This window comes from Typopeltis vanoorti, chromosome 22 (assembly GCF_054136105.1).
Source record: "Typopeltis vanoorti isolate ZY-2024b chromosome 22, IOZ_Tvanoo_1.0, whole genome shotgun sequence".
NCBI classification, from domain to species: Eukaryota; Metazoa; Arthropoda; class Arachnida; order Uropygi; family Thelyphonidae; genus Typopeltis; species Typopeltis vanoorti.
The window spans coordinates 26,757,813-26,774,359 of record NC_143570.1 but is presented as its reverse complement, the minus strand read 5'-3'; the positions used below and the strand labels follow the sequence as shown (position 1 = coordinate 26,774,359).

Here is a 16,547-nt window from a genome sequence, read left to right as displayed (position 1 = left end):
AATCCTTTATTATCATCTAACCACACTCCGACCGCACTCCGCAAAGCGTATATTTCACAGCTAGTACACTGACTCATTTCTTTTATGCTACCGTTCTTTGATAACGATGGCGAACCTTCATTACTGGCCGCCATTTTCCTTCGCACAGGTGCCATACTTATCTGTGACATGTTTTGTCAAATTATACCCTAATCTTTAATAATTATTCAATTAATAAATAAGAGGAAAAAAAGTACAAACATCAGAACATTTAAGTACTAAATATAATTAAATAAAATGAAATATAACTAAATACAGTAACTTAGCTTCGTTTTGTCTTCCACCGTTACGCATTCGATTCCGACGGTACCAAAATATATTATATCGCGACAGCAACTAACTTCCAAAAAACAACCACTCCATATTCGGCCAGAAATGCTGAAGTATGGTGGTATGAGAGTCTTACAGTGGCTGCACTGCATAGTTCAGAAAGCCTGGACAGAGGGACGAATTCCCGATGATTGGAGTAGAGCTCTCATAGTACCCATATATAAAAAGGGAAATAAAACTGCATGTGAGAATTACAGAGGTATTTCCCTACTGAGTGTTCCTGGCAAGATCTATGCAAGTATACTTGAGAAACGGTTGAGAAGAATTGTGGAAGAAAAGCTTGGTGAAGAACAAGCTGGATTCAGGCCAAATAGAGGCTGTCAGGATCAGATCTTCACGTTACGACAAATAGTCGAGAAAGCATGGGAATATAACAAAGATCTGTATTTAAGTTTTGTCGATCTGGAAAAGGCATATGACAAGGTGCCAAGAGAGAAGCTATTCAATACGCTGCAGTTATATGGTGTCAATGGGGCATTATATCAAACAATACTTAGTCTTTATTTGAGTTGTAAGTCAGCAGTTAGAATTGAAGGAAGTACAGGAAGATGGTTTAATGTTAAATCTGGTGTGAGACAAGGATGTACATTATCCCCTCTGTTATTCATAATCTATATGGATCACATTATGAAGGAAAGTGGTATTAAACATGATATCAAAATTGGAGATGTTAATGTCAGCTCTTTGCTTTATGCAGATGATGTTATACTTCTAAATAAATCCGCTACAAGTCTGCAAGATTCTCTGACTAAATTGAATAGCTGTTGTAATAGATATGGTATGAAGGTCAGCAATAAAAAGACAAAGACAATGAAAATAGGCAGAATTATTGAAAATGTCAACTGTGTTGTGAATGGAGAACCTGTGGAACAAGTAAAACATTTCAGCTATTTAGGCACGATTTTTACTGAAGATGGTAAATTAAATATAGAAATAGACAACAGAATCAGCAAAGCTGGTATGGTGGGAAGTCAATTGAATAAATTCATATGGAATAAGAGAGAAATTAGTCGAAACACTAAATTAGCTGTATACAAGACAGTGTTCAAACCAGTTTTAACTTATGGATCTGAGAGCTGGGTCAGAAGTAAAACACTTGACCAAAGACTAGAGACTGCAGATATGAGAGTCCTGAGAAAGATTAGAGGTGTGAACAGATGGCATCAATGGCAATATCATATTAAAAATGAGGATATTAGGAAAGAACTTGACATTGTCAGCATCCAGGAATGCGTTAGCAGAGCTAATCTTAGGTGGTATGGTCACTTAAATAGAATGGGAGAGGAAAGATTAGCAAAACAAGTGTTCTCTGCCAGGTTGGCAGGAAAACGACCCAGAGGAAGACCAAGATATAGGTGGATTGATACGGTACAAAGTGCTTTAGACGATAGAAATGTAAGATCTGATAATGTTGGAGTGTTGACAAGTAACAGACTGATTTGGAGGAAAATTGTAGATAGGAAGTTAGTAATGATGTAATTTTTTTTTCATGTAGTACTATCATATCCTGTACACCCCTTGAGGGTACATGGCAGGAATTTGATGATGATGATGAGATCCAAATGGCAATGGATAGGTCACTGCAAGTAACACGCAAAAATGAATAAAGTTGAGATCTTGAATGGTAACTGAATGGAACTTAAACAAAAAGACCCTTCCTTGTTCCATTAGTTTAATTAATTAGAAAGAAGCGTTTTCTGCAAAACCATTAAACACACAAACATACCTGCATGAAAAGTCAAACAACCCCTGGAGTATATGTTGTACATGGATAATATAAGGGTGTTTGTGGCAGTGGAATGAGAACTTCAAGTAGTGAAAGATATATTCATAGGAAACTGTTACAGTCAGAAATACATAGAAAAATATTAAAATTTCCTCTACAATTAACCACCCTGCAACATAGCAATCACTACGAGATTTTCAGGAGCAATTGCACTACTATTTATAGGGATAGTATTCATCCCAGGATCATAAAGAGTTATATTAAAATGGCTCTCAACTTGCTTAGAACAATCTCTCAATTCTCCCATTGCCTTTCAAATCCTTAGTACATCGATGTGTATGTACTTGCGAGAGAGAAATTAACTTGTTATCAATGCCATATTCTATGTTTTGGCAAAAAGGATGAACTTCTGAAGTAGAAAAGAAAGAGCACATGGCAGGTGTGCACATTGTAGAAATCCAAAACAGAAATATCTCAAAATGCCACTGAAATATCACAGAATGGATTAGAACTTAAAATGATTAAACATTCCATACTGCTACTCGATAAAAGGAATTTTGATTCTCATTGCCTCAATAAGAGCTGCTGTTTGCATTACATGATACACAAAATACAAGAGACAGCAATAAGCCAGATGTTACAGATTTTAAAACAAATTTTCCTAAAAATTATATTAGTTTGTACATTGATTACTATTTTAATGTGACAGTTATCTATTTCTTCAGATTTTTAATGCTTAGTTAAAATCCCAGTTTCCTTGTATCCCTCCATATCATTTTACTAATGGAAATGAAGTAAACCAATCTTCACATTTTTCATATAAAACAATTTCATACTATAGTATATTCATGAAGTTATATATATATATATATATATATATATATATATATATATATATATATATATATATATATATATATATATATCAGTGCATCAGCATAATCACAAGGTTAAGCTAGAACAAAGAATATTAATCCTATTTACAGAGCTGAGCCACATGCCACCTACTGGGTGGTTAAATTAAAATAATATTATAATTATGGCCTAAATTTAAATTAAGTGATTTGAATTAAAATTAAATTTATTTAAATAAATAAAGAAATGACAAGCATTATATTTTAAAAAATAACTGCTTATTTTGAACTCCCTGGAGGTGTCACATAATAATAACCATACAAATAAACATAGCAATAAGAAATTTCTTGGATAAAGTGCAGTTTCTCAATGATTAGAAGAGTTAATTCACAGTAAACACTTAGGTTTCATGCACTACCTTTAGTTCAATTCTACTGGAAAGCAAATGTATTCCTTAACTGCTTTTTTACTTAACTACTTCAAGAATTTCAAACGCTAAGAATTGCTTAAAATTTCAAATGCAACTACATTTCTTCCATACTACTATTACTGAAAAAAAAACACTAGATATTACTCGGTTATGAAAATTTCAATCAAATCAGTTAATTGAAGACTCCCTCTCAGCAAACTTCTAGAAAATTAACAGGCCATCAAATGTCCTTACTTTTGTTTTTCTAACATTCTTCCTCAGTTCAAAACATACTGTACATCTTTATTGTTTTACACAGTGAATTAAACAAATGGTTCCTTATTTAATTTCACGCAAAATACCTATATATATATATATATATATATATATATATAAGTGTCTAGGAGACTGGGTACAATTCAGAAGCAACTGCTTTGCCGGCATTATTTATTTATTTTTTTTTTATTAACGATACTTAGGTGCTTCTTCTATCAAACTGTTTGAATTTTAGAGGATTACATTCTTAACAATTAAAACAATATCATCAGCTAAGTTAACTGCAAAACTGGTTAAAGCATGTGGCATGTAACATACAAATAAAGTATCCCCTTTAAAATCTCTCATTTTTGTCTGAAATTTTAGAGAAACATAAGCAATAAGGAACAAACAATTATATTTCAAATATGTTAGAAACAACTACACTTCAAATTCAAATCAGTGGAATGATGTAATCTATAGAGATGTCTGTTGAAGTTACCATACATCTCCCTCCCTCCCCAACATTTTGATCTGACTATGCTGAACTGGTTATACGTGACAACCAGTTCAGCACAGCCTTCATTTTAGTCGTATTAGGCTGAATTTCTCAGGAGAGTCCTTTATACAATAAGAAATAACTATATTCAAAATTTAGTTGAAATTGATTGACTGATTTGATTTGTAGATGTTTGTGGATGGACGGGAAGAAAATTGGTGCTTTATTTGAGATATTTTTTTACTATTTTCAGTGTTCTAGTTTTTTTTCATTAACTGAACTTAACGCTTAAAATTTGGCAAGCAATGCCAATTCAATACCTTCACCAAATAATAAAACCGGTGGTTTAAGAAGCTGTTATTCTTGTAATAAGAGTGGTGAGCTGCTGCAGTACTTGACACGAGTTTCTCCCATGACTCGTGATTATGAATAGGTACAAATGAGCATGACTTCAACACTAAAGTCATGGTCATTTGTTGAAGTCAACTACCAAAAAGTTCAGTTTATTTTTATTTAAGTTCACTCTTATTTTTTAAACAAAACTGCAATTAATTTCTGTCTTCTTTTAGAAAGGTTTTATAGCTTATTATCATATTAATGTTCTTATTATGACCACCATCATAATAGTTTGTAGGCTTTCTCTTGCCAGGTAAGGTGAACTTGAAATGTTAACTTGCAGTTTTGCCTTCTAATTTTATTTCTCCATGTATTTTTTAAAAGATGATTGATTATAAGCACAAAAAACCTGTGGTACACTAGTATCAGCATGCATGGATTGTAACTTAGAAAGAAGAAATTTGCTGACAATGAGAGATATGAAAGACATTCAAACTCTACTTATATATATATGTGAAGATTGATTTACCCGGTTGTTGTATGTTTTTATAAAAAGATTGAATGACTAGAACTGAGAGAAATGAAAACAAAGTTTATTAGTACTACACAACTAGTTTCAGCTTTTATCAGCCTTCATCAGGTGCACATCAAAAAAGAAATAACCAGTAAAAAACATGGCGGAAATAACTGTAAACAACACGAATATATACACACTAATTTTCCGTGTTGTTTACAGTTATTTTCTCCATGTTTTTTTTTACTTTTTTTTTTTTTTTTTTTTTTAATGTGCACCTGACGAAGGCTGATACAAGCTGAAACTAGTTGTGTAGTACTAATAAACTTTGTTTTCATTTTTCTCGGTTCTAGTTATTGAATCTTTTTATAAATATATATAAATGAAATATTTAAGATGAAAGGTTATTCTAAAGAACAGAAGTAGAGAGAAAATGAATGAATGAAGAGGAAAAACAGTTGTTTTACAAGTTTGGATCTCAGCTGTAAATGGGTACTGTAAATGTAAATAAATACACCTTTTACACCAAAAGACACCTTTTTTTGGCAACTCGTATATGGAAATACGACTTCTGCATTACTTCCACCTTGGTATCACAACCTCTGGGTCTGGCTTCCACTAATGAGACCTCAATAAAGGTTGAATCCGGTCTGGGTAGTGACCCTTCCCTTAATGCACAGCATTATATATCCGCAAGGAGATGTGCTTTGCATTATGGAATACTAAGGCAAGTGATATGAAGTCATACCACCTTTGCCCGAGGCCTGAAATTACTCCAGGCGCAAACTGGAATAATTTCAGGCCTCGGGCAAAGGTGGTACCTTCTTAATTCGTAAATAAATAAATGGTTCTGCATCTCACTCTCTTCTAATTCTAGCATATTTAGAGAACACAGTGGGTGGAATTAATGATTCAATTCTGATGAGCAGTGACCATGAAAATATGTTGAGAAAATATATGCAACATAATGCTGTGGGAAAGAGAGTGGATGAGTTCCCATGTGAGAGTTGGGTCATTAATCAATAATCTAAACTGTCCTCCTCTGCATTGGTTTAAGGATTTTTAAGAGGCTATGTCAAATATGAAAATAGCATTTAAAGATAAAGTAACAACTGAAACAAAAGAGGAAAAAAATTATACATTTAGGGCACAAAACCAAGTTGATATATCTAGACTTGCCTAGAGATTTGGATGATAATAATAATAAAATAAGAATCGGAGAAAAAGACTGTATGTGTGTGTGATTATTGCTGAAATTAAGAAGGTTATCAAAACCCTACAGAAAAATAAATAGTCTAGAGTTCAATCTTAAAGATTGTAGAAGTAGCCATTCTAGAAATTTCTTCCTCTTCATTTTTGTAGCATAGGTATATCAAAGAGAAGTGCAATGTACTATCCTCAGAACTGTGGGTTGGATTTGATGTCATATGAAGGTTCGATCAATGTACAGCAGGAAGAAAAGAGTTAAAAGAATGAAGCCTCTTTGTAACCCAGCATTAGCTGCAAGTCTAAGGATAAAAATTTGTCCACCATCACATTTAATGCATGACAAGAGAGTAAATTCTATCGAATAATCTATCGCAGATATCAAACCATAAGGTAGCTGCTTGTTTAACAGTGCCAAACACAATAAAATGCCTTGAATGTACCAAAAGCAACACTTGAAGCTCATCTTGCTTGCCCGTGACATTTGTCTAAAGATGGGTAATACAAGCAAGAAGATCCTTCAATTGATCAACAAGAGTGGAATTCATATTGACAATTATTTATGAGATGAGTGAGATGAAAGATACAGATCTTACATTAATTCTTCTTCTTCACTGTTTTCTGTCAACTGCTGGATTAAGTCCTCCCCCAATGTCCCCCCATTCAGTTCTATCTTGAGCTTACACCACTGAGTTCTAGCTATCTCTTCAATCTCATCTTCCCACCATCCTTATCCTTCCTATAGCTCTTTCCATCTCTGGGATATCAACTTTGATATCCCAAATTCTGATATCAATTTTGTCCATTTTTGAGTGTTACTTCTTGCAATATGATCTGCCCACTGAATAATTACATAGAACAAAAAGTAAGGTAATTCTTTATTAAAGGTAGCAGCCAAGACAAAGTTTCTGGGTCACAGTCAATGCATGTCACAACTGTGACTGTTACGATCAAAAACAGAAATATGGTTAAAACACGAAGATGTCCCCATCGATGTTAATCATATTATAATCAATATAGTTAATGCATGCATTAAAAATGTAGGAGAAATTTGTTATAAAATTCTGCCTTCAATAAAGAATTAAGTTTCATCCATTACTATTTTATTATTTATTAGAATAAGGAAATATTCCATTGTCAGTAATTTGCATCTCTATCTTTCATCTCATCTGTAATTTCTAACAAACATCCTAGCAAATAAACATGGCTAAAAGAGCCAAGTTTATGTTAGTAAAAAAAGTTGTTCTATTAAGAATAACCTTTTTTTTAAAAAGTTACAAAGAAGCAAAAGTAACTGATCCTGGTTGGCATATTTATTCTTAACCAGTAGGCTGCAGGTCTGAATCCTGTTATAGACATGGATGTTTGTGTTTATGATTGTCTCTGGAGTAAGGTTTCTGGACTATGTTAAAAAATAAAATAAAATAAAATAAATAAATAAACTCAGTTATCAGAAACAAGATTTCCAATTGCTTTTAGCTCCTAAGGACATGCTAATAATTATAGTTCAGATGCAGTTTTCCTAGATACTAATATCCTGCACAAAGATTTTCCTCTTGACACTGTTAAATTAATAGCCTGTGTAGCTCAGTCGAAGTGGCGAGTGAGACCCTATAGCACTAGGCTGCCCAAAGAATGGCAACCTAGGTTCAATTCAAATTATCAACTAGTCTTTTTTGACTGGTTCCCGAGTTAGTCTCTGGCACGGGCAAGTGGTTTTTTTTCCCTCCCAGAAATTTGGGTTTTTCGTCCTATAAACTGAAGAAAATTCTGTCATGTTGTACCATCATTTTATACTGTGTTTTTATATTTGTGCATATGGTCCATGGAAGGTTCTACAAAGGTCTTCGGAGGAATTTTTTGAGGATTTAGAGAAAGCAACTGACACAATGAAAAAAGAAAAGCTAGTCCTTGTTGGGGATCTAAATAGAAGAGTAGGAAATGATTGCTAGACATACAATAATATTTTGGGAAAATTTGGAGAAAAGAGCAAAGCTAATAATAATGGCAAATATCTGTTGGATTTCTGCTCAGTACATGGACTGGTTATTACTAACACAATGTTCCAACATAAAAATGTGTACAAATTCACATGGAGAGAAGAGGCAAGGAATAAGAAAAGTCTCATTGACTATGTTATTGTTGATAGTATTGTTTTCTCCCTGGTGCAGGACACTAGAATGTAGGGAGGATTTGAAATTGGAAGTGATCACCATTTAGTCTTGAGCAGGATAAAATTGAATTTCATATAGAAAAGAAGAACATGTAAGAAAGTTTTAAAGTGAATAAAAGTTCAGCAGCTCTCAGATGTGAACTGTAGACTATAATATACAAACATTATTCAAGAAAAAATGAAAGAGCTTGAGAACTAGAACCAAACCTTCGAGATTTAGTGGCAAGCCCTGAAGAAAACATCGATTCAGCCGGAGAGGTATGTGGTGAGGTTGTCTGCAAGGATAGAAAAATCAGAACTGCATGGTAGACAGAGGAAGTTAAAAAGACAGTGAAGGAAAAGAAGAAAGCATATCAAAAGTTCCTCGCAAATAAGTCAAATTGTGCTCTTAGAGAATACAGAGACAAATGTAAGAAAGCTAAACACTGTAAAATTAGCTAAACAAAAGTCATAGGAAGACTTTCATAAGCACATAGAAAATAAATATCAAGAATTGGCAAGATATTCTGGAGGTCGTTGAAGAAGCTCAGGAATGGAAGAAAGAGTGCTGTAAAAGGAATTAGAGATGATAAAGGTGACATGAAAACTGGAGAAAAAGATATTCTTGATGTATGGAGTATTACTTCGAAAAATTGCTAAATTAAACAATCAGTGACAGCAGCACAGTGGTAAAAAACACTGACCAGGCATGCAGTCAGGAATACATATCCATACTTGAAGTAGAAAAAGCCATCAAAAGCTTAAAATGTGGAAAGCCAGCAGGAGTAGATGATATTCGACCAGAAATGCTGAAGTATGGTGGTATGAGAGTCTTACAGTGGCTGCACTGCATAGTTCAGAAGGCCTGGACAGAGGGACGAATTCCAGATGATTGAAGTAGAGCTCTCATAGTATCCATATACAAAAAGGGAAATAAAACTGAATGCGAGAATTATAGAGGCATTTAACTACTGAGTGTTCCTGGTAAGATATATGCAAGTATACTTGAGAAACGGTTGTTAAGAATTGTGGAAGTAGAAGAACAAGCTGGATTCAGACCAAATAAAGGCTGTCAGGATCAGATTTTCACTTTATGCGACAAATAGTTGAGAAATCACGGGAACATAACAAAAGATCTGTATTTAAGTTTTGTAGATAAAAGGCATATGACAAGGTGCCAAGAGAAAAGCTATTCAAAACACTACAGTTGTATGGTGTCAATAGGGCATTATATCAAGCAATACTTTGTGCTTATTTGAGTTGTAAGTCAGCAGTTAGAATTGAAGGAAGTACAAGAAGATGGTTTAATGCTAAATCTGGTGTCAGACAAGGATGTACATTATCCCCTCTGTTATTCATTATCTATATGGATCACATTATGAAGGAAAGTGGTATTAAACCTGATATCATACTTCTAAATAAATCTGCTACAAGTCTGCAAGATTCCCTGACTAAATTGAATAACTTACACTCTCTGTCCAAAAAGAAACCGAACTTTCGATAGAAAATAAAACACAGGCCAATTATAATTATTCAAAACATTTATTTCAATCAATATACTCTCCCTCAGAGCTTTGATACAGCGTTCGGCATGGTCAATTAATTCGTTAAATGAGTTTTTTATATCGGTTTTTGGGATACTATTGAGGATTGTGGTTACTGCCGCTTGAACATTTTCAATGGTGTCACATCGCTTTCCTTTCATCAGCAAATGAAGTCGGAGGAAGAGAGAGAAGTCACAGGGTGCTAAATCAGGTGAATACGGCGAGTGATCCAACACACATACTTGGTTTTTTGCTCAAAAGCTGTCTCACAATGTTTGAACGATGAGATGGTGCATTATCGTGCAAAAGTGACCATTTTCAAAGCTGTGTGCATCACAATATTCATTCGTACGCAACGAATTTTCGCTATCAACCACTTCAAAACTTCGAGAACTCACCATTGACTGTTTGGCCAGGCAGAACAAATTCTTTGTGGATAATGCCCTTGGAATCGTAGAAACAAATCAGCATTGTCTTTACTTTTGACTTCTCCAAGCAACTTTTTTTCGGATGCCCTCTTCTGGTGGTCTTCACTCAGCACTCTGGCGCTTTGTTTCAGGCTCATACTCAAAACACCAAGTTTCATCACCAGTAACAATCGTTTCAAGGAAGTTTGAGTCCTTACGAGCGGTTTTAATGAGGTCCTTGCAGTATTCAATTCGATACATTTTTTGGTCGTCAGTCAACTTGTGGGGAACAAATTGCGAATTCAATTTACGAAAGCCCAAACTCTCGGTCAAAATATGTTGTGCACAGTTGATTTTGGAATCCCCAATTCATTTTCAATCAATCTCATGGATGATTTCGGGGTTTTTTTTGGTGATATCACACACTTTTTGGAACGTTAACTTCGCTCAGTCAAGTTTTTGGACGGCCCGACTTTTAGTCGTCCTCACGACCACTTTGAAATTGCTTAAACCACTCGTAAATTTGAGTACGGGATAAGCATTCATCACCGTATGCTTTTTGAAGCATTTGATACATTTTGGTAAAACTTTTACCAAGTTTAACAGAAAAGTCAATCGCAGCTCTCTGTTTGAAACTCATTCTCTGACCGTTCGTCAAAACACAATCACTCTTGGCACTATAACTCGGCTTCTAATAAAACAAATGTCATAAACAGCTGACACAACACTAATGAAGGTTGCCGCTTTCAACAACAAAAAGATACAACAGGTGGCACCACTAGTTCCTTCTATTTTCAAAAAGTTCGGTTTCTTTTTGGACAGAGGGTATATAATAGATATAATATGAAGGTCAGCAATAACAAGACAAAGACAATGAAAATAGGAAGAAGCACTGAAGTATCAACTCCATTGTGAATGGAGAACCTATAGAACAAGTAAAATATTTCAGATACTTAGGAACGATTTTTAATGAAGGTAAATTAAATATGAAAATAGACAACAGAATCAAGAAAGCTGGTATAGTAGGAAGTTCGCTGAGTTAATTTACATGGAATAAAAGAGAAATTAGTCAAAACACCAAATTAGCTGTATACAAGACAGTGTTCAAACCAATTTTAACTGATGGATCTGAGAGCTGAGTCAGAAATAAAATACTTGACTAATGACTAGACACTGCAAATATGAGACTCCTTAGAAAGATTAGAGGCGTGAACAGATGACATCAATGGCAATATCATATTAAAAATGAGGATATTATGGAAGAACTTGACATTGTTAGCATCCAGGAATGTGTTAACAGAGTTAATCTCAGGTGGTATGGTCACTTAAACAGAATAGCAAAACAAGTGTTCTCTGCCACGCTGGCAGGAAAAAGACCCAGAGGAAGACCAAGATATAGGTGGATTGATATGGTACAAAGTGCCTTAGAAGATAGAAACATAAGATCTGACAATGTTGGAGTCTTGACAGGTAACAGATTGATTTGGAGGAAAATGGTAGACAGGAAGTTAGTAATAATGTAAGTTCTTTGTGTAGTACTATTATATCCTGTACACCCTTTGAGGATAGGTACATGTCAGGAATTTGATGATGATGATGAACTGAAGAAAACTAACCCCTAGAACCCACACTATATCAGATCAATAAATATACACTATCTACTAATAACTGTCCAGACACTTTAGCAATTTACAACTGATACCAGCAGGCAAACCCTAATATCAGGTATGTCCACCATTGGCTTTGATCACCTTCTGCACCCTTTGAGGGAGACTTTCCACCAATGTGCGGCAGACATCAGGTGGAATTTGTCTCCATTCCTCTATCAAAGCAGCACTGAGTGCAGTGACATATTGAAGATGTGCTGCTCTGGAGCTCAACTGCCTCTCCAATTCATCCCACAGGTGTTTGATGTCGTTGAGGTCAGGACACTGCACATGCCAGGGCAGTTGTTTAACACCCAGCTCTTCATACCATTCCATAACAGCTGTGGCATGGGGCATTGTCATCTTGATAGTAACACAGGTCTGTTCCACCATAAAAACTTCACAGTGTAGGCAGCACCTGATTATCCAGGATATCAAAGTACTGAGCTGCTTTCATGGAACCATGGATAACGACCAGTGGTTCCACCTCCAAACCAGCTGAATGCACCCCATACCATTACTCCACCACCAAACTTTACTATTGGTACAACACACTATGGTAACAAGCATTCACCAGACTGCCTCTACACCCACATACTGCCATCAGAATGGAAACAGCCTTGATTTGTTGTTCCAGAGTACTCTTTTCCAGTGATCAATTGTTCACATGCAGTGGCCAGATGAGCCGCCTTATTCATTGTGATGTTCGGCTTGTGTGCTGCTGCTCTTCCATGGAAACTCAGTAAATGGAGTTTTTTTCATGCAACATGGTGTTCCTGGTGCTCTGGAACTCATCATGGATGTCTGTGCTGATTGTGGCTGGTTTTTGCATGCCACCCATTTTAACACCCTCTTGTCAGTCATTTTCAGCAGCTGCACTGGGTGTTTTCCTGCACTAGTGATGCCAGAACATCTCCATTTGTTGATCATATTGCCAACCATTGATTTTGGATGCTCCAGTTGAGTGGCAATGGCATGTATGGATGTGCCACCAATGCGACAGCCCACGATGATACCTCTCTCTCTCGAAGTAACTGAGTTCATGTCGTGTTACCACCCGTATTCAACTGCTATGATGAAATACTGCTTCCTACTATCTGTACATCAATTTTTATGTTATTACCTGAATGAACAAACCTGAAATGTTCCATAACTTCAAATAACAGGAGCATCTGGACAATTATTTAGGGAGTAAGCGAGGCTTTTTTTGGAGATTGAACTGCCTCTCCCCTCAATCTCCAAAAAGCCTCACCTACTACCTATCAGGGAATAAAAGGCACTAGAGGATTTTTTTAATTTATTTTATATTTTTTTTTTTACAGTGTTAAATTATGTGGTTTTGCTATTAATGCCAGTTATTTCTTCTCTCAGAAAAAAAAAAAAAACTATAAACAGATGAAATATACAAGTTTGCTATAAAGTGAGGGTTCAATGTAATACTGTACATACCACTATCATTATTCTTTAACATCTACAACTATTAAAACATTGGTTCATGGTACATATGTTTATTCTCCATCACCAAAGCACTTTTACAACAAAAAAGTGCAGTATATTATTATAATTATTATTATTATTAGCAGAGACCTCAAGGGAGTCAAGGACTCATCAAGGGAGGACCACCACCTGTCACACCTATTCTTCAATTCATTCACTCTCCTCTCTACTGATAACAGTAATCATTCCAATCATGTACTGCTCTATGAGAGAAAAATCTAGCTCTCACCTCATTCTTGACTGCATTCATTCTCAACTTCCCTCTCACCACCCACCATGAAATTAAAAATTTCATCTACTGGTAAGACGTCTGATACAGAAAAAACAAGACTGTGCCTATATCTCTTTTTATTTAACAAATTGAGAAAATCAACTACAATCTCCTTCAAAATAGTTCCCTTTAGAGTTGACACACAGCTACATATGATACTGCCAACATTCAAAGCATTTTGCAGATCATTTTTTGAAAGGCTGTTGAGGATCTCAGTCGTTTTTGCTTTTACATCTTCTACTGCTGACAAAAAAATGGGTTCCTTTTAGCACCAACTTGATCTTTGGGAAAAGGTAGAAGTCACAGGGAGCCAGGTCTGGCGAATAGGGTGGGTGCTCAAGCACAGTGATGTTGCGATTAGCTAAAAAAACTACTTCACAGACAAAGCATTATGGGCTCGCACGTTGTCTTGGTGCAATATCCAACCATTTCTCCACAATTCTGGTCGTTTCCTTCTCATGCATTTGCACAATTTCATCAAGACTTCAAGGTAATACTGCTGATTTACCGTCTGGCCACCAGGAACCGACTCTGCTATTACAATACCCTGAATATCAAGAAAACAATCAACATGGCCTCGAACTTCGAACAACTCATGTGTGCTTTTTTTGGTCTGCGAGATGTTGCCAACTTCCACTGCATTGATTGACACTTGGTTTCTGGATCATATGTAAATATCCAAGTTTCATCACAAGTATTTACCAAACTCAACAAATCTGGTTTATCCTTAATGCATCGCAAAAGGTCCAAACACAGTTTCTTGTGACGTTCTTTTTGTTCACCTGACAACATTTTTGGAACCATTTTTGCACAAACCTTTTTCTTGTTCAATTTTTCCATTAAAATGCACTGAACACTTTCCCCGTCCAAATGAACTTTCTCAGCTAAAGCTTGAACGCCCAACCTTCTGTCTTTTTGAATCACACCTTGCACTTTTTTAATGTTGTCATCGGTAACTGCTGTGCATGGGCGGCCTAGGTGATCATCTTTCAAGCTTTCTCTGCCTTCTGAAAATCGTTTGTGCAATTCAAAAACACATACATGAGAGATGCACTCTTCACCATAAGCGTCAGTCAATAATTGAAAAGCTTACATTGTGGATTTCTTCAGTTTCACAAGAAACTATGTTAACTCGCTGTTCACTCTTACACTCCAACATTTTCCGACCGAGAGTAAGAAAATGTCTATATCTGAACACGCGTCCACTCGCACTGAGTAAAGCAATGGAGTTGAGCCTTGTCTCATGGTGACAGGTTAGAACACGCTCTATAACTATTTCGTCTCTCCCATCCCACTCTCTGTTCCCAAGCTATAGGGTTAGTCTCATTTTTTTTTCGTCGAACCTCGTACACTATATGACCCTTTTAGAAGTTTGCAGGTTGCTTATCATAATTACCCATCTTTCTTCTGTTTGCTAGTGTTCTCACTCAACAAATTCTCAATCTGCGTCATTGTAGTATACATTCACAGTTCCAATTGGATTATATCTAAGCCTTGCGAAGAGGTGATATGGCATCCTTATATGTTCATTTCAGCATTGCAATTATCCACTGAATTCTATTTGCAATCTTTGCTATATGGCCCTTGAATTTCAACTTCCTATCTACTAAAGCTCCAAGATCCCTAGCCATTCAGTTTCTTCTAGTATAATCCCACCAATATAAGACACTGCAGGACGTGCACATAAACACTGAAATGACAGCCATTTTCACATACCCATAATTCCATTCTATTCAAATCATTCAAGAGACTGTTGAATGTCTATCACCCTGTTTATTTTTGCATTTGAGATACAGCTGTTTGCATCATTTGCAAACACTGTATGTCACGTGCCAAATCTTTCCCAATGTCATTAATGTAAAGATTGAATAACAATGGACCAAGGACTGATCCCTGTGGTTCACCACTCACCCCCTTAAATCTTGCAGACAAATACCCCCCTCCCCCATCCAATACCCCACTTTTTGATTGGTCAGTCAGTCATTGTCTTATACAATCTAATAGTTTATAATCCAGTCACATATCCTCGAACTTATGCCACAGCCTTCCCTGCTGTATCCTGTCAAAAGCCATAGCAAAGTTTGAGTAGGTGTGTCCATTCCCCTTATCTAACCCAACCATAACATAATTATAAAAAGTGAACAAATTGTTCAAACATGACCGTCCCTTAGTAAACCATTTCTGTAATAGAAGTTCTTACCAATTTTTCCAAAATCTTCATCACCACTTCATAGATTCTGATAAGTCAACAGTTAGACATCCTTGTGCAATGGTATTATCATTACATTCTTTATCACACTTTTCACTCCTGATGAAACATTTCCTGAAGCTGAAAGTATACAGTTTTTCTAGTCAAAGGCATAGCTAGTTCAGATTAACACTCATTTAGCATCCATGCTGATATCTCATCAGTCCTTACTGCCAAATTTTTATTCAGTTTAAGCAACAGCTTTAGTAGATCCTTCTCATACACAAGTCTACTGAGGAAAAACTAGCTAAGTTTATTTTAGAAGACATATACACACACACTAAAAAAATACTGTGGCAACTGTAATGCCTCTTATCTGCGATACACACAGCAACAAAAATTAAACACGAGTTTTCTTATGGCACTCATGAAAAAAAGGAAATGAATGATATCACTCACCTAGTGGCAACAGGTGACACCTCTTCTGTTTTCATTTGCTGCAATTCAACTTTCCTCTTGCATGTAAGAAGTCGTCCTCGTCTATTCTGTCTGTAATCTCTTCTTGGTAATGGCAGTACAGTCTTGTAATAGAGCTGAAGAAGACCAAATTTACCTGATTGGCCTTCAACATTCACTTGTCGCTAAAGTAAACATAGAATGAGAAATGAGGAAG

At 35.7% G+C, this 16,547-nt stretch overlaps 1 protein-coding gene across 1 annotated transcript in view; it reads right to left on the bottom strand.

Moving 5' to 3' along the window:
* LOC150094259 (tRNA splicing ligase complex subunit 2-like) overlaps positions 1-16,547 on the bottom strand; it is a 115,495-nt gene that overhangs the window by 59,534 nt on the left and 39,414 nt on the right. Inside the window, exon 2 of the mRNA XM_090411897.1 lies at positions 16,334-16,515. Coding sequence (XP_090268023.1) covers positions 16,334-16,515 — 182 coding nt within the window. The remainder of the gene's footprint in view (positions 1-16,333; positions 16,516-16,547) is intronic.